The 6,845-nt window shown below is 45.7% G+C and overlaps 1 protein-coding gene across 1 annotated transcript in view; it reads left to right on the top strand.

Annotated features, from left to right (window-relative positions):
• IQCG (IQ motif containing G) overlaps positions 1-701 on the top strand; it is a gene marked incomplete at its 5' end in the record, with an annotated part of 5,400 nt that extends 4,699 nt beyond the window's left edge. The window contains one exon of the mRNA XM_029285444.1: positions 491-701. Within this exon, the coding sequence (XP_029141277.1) occupies positions 491-628 (138 nt within the window). The remainder of the gene's footprint in view (positions 1-490) is intronic.
• Between the last annotated feature and the right edge of the window lie 6,144 nt (positions 702-6,845).

Genomic DNA, 6,845 nt, shown 5'->3' with positions numbered 1-6,845 from the left:
GGGGCCATAGTTCCCCCATGCTGGCTGAGGAATTCTGGGAGTTGAAGTCCACCAGTCATGAAGGGGCCATAGTTCCCCCATGCTGGCTGAGGAATTCTGGGAGTTGAAGTCCACGAGTCACTGCCCTGAGTCCCGTAAGGGAGATAGGGCGGTATATAAATTTAAATAATAAATAAATTAATGAAGGGGCCATAGTTTCCCCACGCTGCTCAGGAATTCTGGGAGTTGAAGTCCGCAAGTCATGAAAGGGCCATAGTTCCCCCACGCTGGCTGAGGAATTCTGGGAGTTGCAGTCCGCAAGGCATGAAGGGGCCGTAGTTCCCCACCTCTGGGCCGCAAAGGCTCAAAAGCTATCCCTCCCTCCCACCCTTTACACACGGAGTCCTTGACTCACAACCACACAACCCAGCCCCCAATTTCTCTCAGCAAAGGCGGCTGCCCAGTTGAGTTTGGGGTTACCTTATTTTGCCGATGCCCGTCTTCCTTTCAGCTGCAGGCCTGGTGGAGAGGCATGATGGTCCGCAGATTCCTCGGTCCTTACAGAAACCTCAAGAAGATGCTGGAGGAAGAGCCGGTCAGCAAAGAGAAAGGGAAGAAAGGAAAAGCCGGGCCGAAGAAGAAAAAGTGATGGGAAGAGGACTACCATCATCCTCAGGTCCAGTTTGGGCACACTGGAGAAGAGACCAGCTCTGTCATTTGCCCAGAGGATCCGAAATAATTAGAAATATTCTCTCTTCAAACACTTGTGTCTCTCATTTGGGGAGGACCCATCCTGGGGTCTCTAAGCTGGTGTCTTTTCCTTTTTTAAAAAAATTAAAGGAAAAAAGGAAGCTGGCTAATAAGTCCAAAAGGGTGTCCAGACTTTACACTGGTGATTCTAAAAGAGGGTGCAAATATTGTGGGGGTTCAATGAAGTTTGATTGTCCTAGTGGACAATCCCTTAAACAGGAGCCAGCCGTGTGCTGCAGCTGCCAAAAAACCCACCACAGTGCTAGGCTGCATGAACAGAGGGATAGAATCAAGATCACGTGAAGTGTTAATACCACTTTACAAGGCCTTGGTAAGGCCACACTTGGAATACGGCATCCAGTTTTGGTCACCATGATGTAAAAAAGATGTTGAGACTCTCTAGAACAGTGGTGGCGAAGCTATGGCACGGGTGCCAGAGGCGGCCCTCAGAGCCCTCTCTGTGGGCACGTGCGCCGTCACCCGAGTCCTAGGCCTTCAGCTGGGTTTTATAAAACGTTTTCGCTTTAGGCCTCCGCCACTGTGTGCAAAAAAAAAAAAGGGTTCAATCAATCAGTCAATTTCAACTTCTCGTGGGAAAAAAAAAGTTCTTGCAAAGTTGGAATTGATTGATTGAACTTTTTAGTCCCACCCAGTCTATTACCACTGCAGCCACGCCCACCCAATGGGCCACACTCACCCGGCACCCGACGATGCATAAGTGGGTTTTGGGTTGCAGTTTGGGCACTCGGTCTCTAAAAGGTTTGCCATCACTGTTCTAGAAAGAGTGTAGAGAAGAGCAACAAAGATGATCAGAGGGCTGGAGGCTAAAACATATACGGAAAGCTTGCTGGAATTGGGAATGTCTAGTTTAATGAAGAGAAGGACGAGGGGGGACATGAGAGCAGTCTTCCAATATCTCAGATATCTCAGGGGCTGCCCCAAAGAAGAGGGAGTCAAGCTATTCTCCAAAGCACCTGAAGGCAGGACAAGAAGCAACGGATGGAAGCTAATCAAAGAGAGAAGCAACCTGGAACTAAGGAGAAACTTCCTGACAGTTAGGACAATTAACCAGTGGAACTACCTGCCTCCAGAAGTGGTGAATGCTCCAACACTGGAAGTTTTTAAGAAGAGACCGGACAGCCCTTTGTCTGAAATGGTATCGGGTTTCCTGCCTGAGAAGGGGGTTGGACTAGATGACCTCCAAGGTCCCTTCCAACTTTATTATTATTAAAAGCAAAATTGCACCCAGAATCTCCACTGCAGGGTTTTCTAGTCCGAGCAAACATGGAAGCCGATAGGGCTGGGCTGGGGATCGGACTGGAGCAACGAAAAGGGGGAATTCCACTAGTCCTTGACTTACGACCACAACGGAGCCCAACATTTCCACTGCCGAGTCCTTTGTTGAGCGAGTTTTGTGCCCCGTTTTATGACCTTTCTTGCCACCGTGGTTAAGCGAATCACTGCAGTTGTTAAAGTTAGTCACACGGTGGTTAAATGAGTCTGGCTTTTCCCCGTTGACTTTGCTTGTCGAGAGGTCGCAAAAGGGGATCACACAACCCGGGGATATGGCAACCATCATAAATAGGAGTCAGTTGCCCAGAGTCTGAATTTTGACCACGTGACCGCGGCTGCAGGGATCGTGTGAAAAACCATTGTAAATCACTTCTTTCCGTGACTTGTAAGTTTGAACAGTCACTAAAGGAACTGTTGTTAAGTTGAAGGCTACCTACGGGCAAACTCAAGAGAGCACCAGGGACGCCTCATGTCAGCCCTGAGCTACAAATATTCTCCTTTATTAGACCTACCTGTATTTAATGGCCATCAAAAGGCTCTCTTCCATTCAAGAGAGAGAAGCTGCAGTCCTAGTAAGAACGTGGTCAACCTATTCTCCAGAGCACCAGAGGGCAGGACGAGAAACAAGGGTTGGAAACTGACCAAAGAGAGAAGCAACCTGGAATTAAGGAGAAACTTCCTGACAGTGAGGACAATTAACCAGTGGAACAGCTTGCCACCAGAAATCGTGGGCATTCCATCACTGGAGATTTTTGAGAACAGACTGGACAATCACTTGTCTGAGATGGTATAGGTCCTCCTCGAGACAGGGGGCTGGACTAGAAGACCTCCAAGGTCCCTTCCAGCTCTATTCTGTTCTGTTCTGTTCTATTCTATATGCAATATCTATTCTATTCTATATCCAATATCTATTCTATTCTATATCCAATATCTATTCTATTCTATATCCAATATCTATTCTATTCAATTGTTTCTATTCTACACTCTATTTCTATTCTGCATTCTATTCTAGTCTATATCCAATATCTATTCTATTCTATTTTCTATTCTGCATTCTATTCTATATTCTATTCCATTCTATTCTATTCAGCATTCTATTCTATTCTATTCTATTCTATTCTATTCTATTATCTCTATTCTAGATCCAATATCTATTCTATTTTCTATTCTGCATTCTATTCTATTCTATATTCCAATATCTATTCTATTGTATTCTATTCTACTCTTAATTTTTTAGAATGAGAATTGGAAGGTGTCATGTTTGACTCACCACGCAAACACCCCCCCCACCAGACAGACAACAGAAACAGGGAGGGGTGGGTGGGGAGGTTTGGTATACAAGGGAGGCTTGGGAGAGAATTGTGGAATGCAAGAGCCGAGGGTCGGTGGCCTGCCCAAGGACGAAAGATGGGGAAGCTCCAAGGTGCTCAGACCGTTTCCCAAAATAAATGGACTGCAATTGATGGGTGGACAATGAACTGTGGATGGCCCAGTGGAGAAAAAAAGGAGATTTTACCTCTGCGACTTTGCCCGCGAAAACTTCAGAACTGGCTTTTCTCCTTCTTCTGCCTGTATGGATCTATCAGTAAAGTTATACTCTTGGTAAAATAATGTCCCAGGAGTTTCTTTGGCTGCCTTATGCCAACAGGATGGTTGCCAGAAGGAACTTTAACAATAATAACAATAATAACAATAATAATAATAATAAGTAGTAGTAGTTGGAAGGGACCTTGGAGGTCATCTACTCCAACCCTATACCATTTCGGACAAATGGCTGTCCAGTCTCTTCTTAAAAACTTCCAGTGTTGGAGCATTCACAGCTTCTGGAGGCAGGTAGTTCCACTGGTTAATTGTTCTTACTGTCAGGAAGTTTCTCCTTAGTTCTAGGTTGCTTCTCTCCTTGATCAGTTTCCATCCGTTGCTTCTTGTCCTGCCCTCAGGCGCTTTGGAGAATAGCTTGACTCCCTCTTCTTTGGGGCAGCCCCTGAGATATTGGAACCCTGCTATCATGTCCCCCCTCGTCCTTCTCTTCATTGAACTAGACGTACTCAATTCCAGCAACCGTTCCTTGTATGTTTTAGCCTCCCCTAATCATCATCATCATTATCATAATAAAGTTGGAAGGGACTTCGGAGGTCATCTAGTCCAACCCCCTGCTCAGGCAGGAAACCCTATACCATTTCGGACAAATGGCTGTCCAGTCTCTTCTTAAAGACTTTCAGTGTTGGAGCATTCACCGCTTCTGGAGGCAGGTTGTTCCACTGGTTAACTTTGAACAGTCCTCAGTATAGGATCTATAGAGTACCCTTAGCAAATAACCACAGGCCCTCTTGTCCACCATAAATGAAAAATTAACCCCCGGATCACCCCCCTTCATCCATGGGATATTAACTCCGGATTTCCCACGGCTTTAGCAACCTGGATATTTGTGCCCTGAAGACACCCGGTGAAGTCACACGGCTATCTTTCCTATAAAAACCCAAGGTTTACTGGACAATCCCCTTGAAAAGCTGAGCGTCGGAGGAGAAGAATTGGAACTTTATTGCAAAATTATCGTGTAGCCCTTAGGGACAGAAAAAGTAATTTAAAGTCGCGCTAGACACCGAAATAGGAGAAGAGGCTGGATCAACCTGCTTCGGAATAAAACGCTTCTGTTTGCAGAGGCAGGTTTTAAAGCTTTAATTTTTTTATTTATTTATTTCAAATCACCCAGGTTTGGAGTTTATTATATCAGGTGTGCTAGAAATGGACTGGTAACATATACAGGCAATGGAAAACAAAACCCATGATATCATGACATTTATAGTTGATAAGCCTTCCATGGAATGTATTTACAGACATACAAATGTAGGAAATATTAAACAAACAAAAAAAAATTCTTTGGCTACGCTACTACTTACAACCGGCTTTTCCCCCCAGCGTGGTGCCCTCGAGCTGGGATGGATCGCCAATCCTCTTAATTCTGAGCCAGCGACTGGCTGGGGATTAAGGAGATTGTGGTCCAAACTCATCTGCCCAGCACTACTAGCTGGGGAAAAACTGAATTACACTTTAGAGTTGGCAGAAAAAAACAAAAGGGAAGCCCTGATCTTCTGGCCTAGAGAAAATGCAAATTGCGGGGCACTGAAAAACCACAACTTCCAAACAGTTCTCCGGGGAACGCCGACGTTTTAAAACCAAGACCCTTAATTTCATCAAGACGTAGCACCGGTTACGGCAGAAGGAACACGGAAAGATCTCTCCTTCTCTAACGTAGCTTTGTTAGGAATCGGATCTGCTACGACCGTGACTCAACTGAGCTCATTTTGCAAAACACGACCCTCCGGGCTACTATAAGGAAAAACTTAAGTGAAAATATCCTGGGAGGTTGAGCTCGCTTGAGTAGCTGGGGATAGTAGCAGCATTAACTCTCTCCTACTCAGTGAAGGAATAGAGCAATCTACTTCCTCTGCAATTCACGCCAACTTCTCCCGGAGAGACAAAAAGAGCTAAGCAGCTATCCTCAGAGTTCATCCAGCAAAAAAAAATAAAATAAAAATAAATAAATGTGGGTCTGCTTTCCACACAGCTACTTCATTTGACCCGGGTTGTTTGGTGGGATTTGGGGGAATTAAGATGAGCCTGGATGAGCGATGACTGATTGATACCCAACCGGCATTCGCCACCAAGGGAGATGCCGGGCTGATTCTGGTTAACTTAGTCTGGGCATAACTCAATCCCTGGTCGTGGGGATAACGGGGTCAGGTATTCACCAGGATAGGAAATCTCTTCTATTGCTCCTCAGAATTGGGTGCTAAGGGGGCGAATTCACGCTCAAAAGAAAAGGATATCGGAACAGCTACCGGCAAAGGCCAAACTCCTAATGTCAGTTGCAAAGATTCCTGGTTATTTGTAGTTCCTCGATAAAAGAAAAATCATAGCATCGAACTAATGTAGCAGAAAATACTGTGTGTGTGTGTGTGCAAGGGACAGGAGGGACATCCCCCTGTCCAACTTATAATCTTCATTATAGGACAGTCGCCCGTTGTTGCTTCTACAATTTTAACACACCTTTTTTTTTGTTGTTTACATCAACGATAAGGAAAAAGAAAATTGCACATAAATAAAGGCAAAACACAAATCCTCAAGCCAGTTTCAAACCTGCGATTAAAAAAAAAAAGGATTTTTTTTTTGTTTGTCTGTTTGTTCGGAGGGCGTCTTTCGGTCTTTTTTTCTTTCTTTCTTTCGGTAGAACGATAACCAAATCGTGTTGTCTGAACGGAGAGGTTTCCTTCCGTGCCACGCAACTGCTGAACGCAACAAAGCCGATGCAGCAGGCGGTTATCGCACAGGTGCTGCTTGGGAAAGGGAGGGAGGGATGGGAAGAGAGATGGACTCTGCCTGTTTCCACCTGGCTGAGCTGCACCTGAAGAATGACTTCTACAGTTTCCTGCACCAGAGGCCAGCAAAGCGTCCTAACAAGGGTAACCCCTCCACACACACACACCAGTGCTTGTCTTCTGTGTTCCCCTTTTGGCCACAGGAGCAAGGTATCAACAATGCAGACCGTGTCTGTTGTGCGTTCATCCCTTCCCTCGTTCTGCTGACACACCAAAGCCGATTCGCACAACTGTGTGGCAAGGAAGACTTTTTCCAAGCAAAGACACCCAACTCAAGCTGCCTAAGCTAGCGTGGTTCAACCTTGGCCACTTTCAGACGGGTGGACTTCAACTCCCAGAATTCCCCAGCCAGCCAGCCATGCTGGCTGGCTGGGGAATTCTGGGAGTTGAAGTCCACCCGTCTGAAAGTGGCCAAGGTTGAACCACACTGGCCTAGGCAAAGAA

This window comes from Protobothrops mucrosquamatus, unplaced genomic scaffold, assembly GCF_001527695.2.
Source record: "Protobothrops mucrosquamatus isolate PMUCROS unplaced genomic scaffold, P.Mucros_1.0 scaffold1708, whole genome shotgun sequence".
Classification (NCBI taxonomy): domain Eukaryota; kingdom Metazoa; phylum Chordata; class Lepidosauria; order Squamata; family Viperidae; genus Protobothrops; species Protobothrops mucrosquamatus.
The sequence above is the reverse complement of the archived record's forward strand: the minus strand, read 5'-3'. Positions and strand labels throughout refer to the sequence as shown.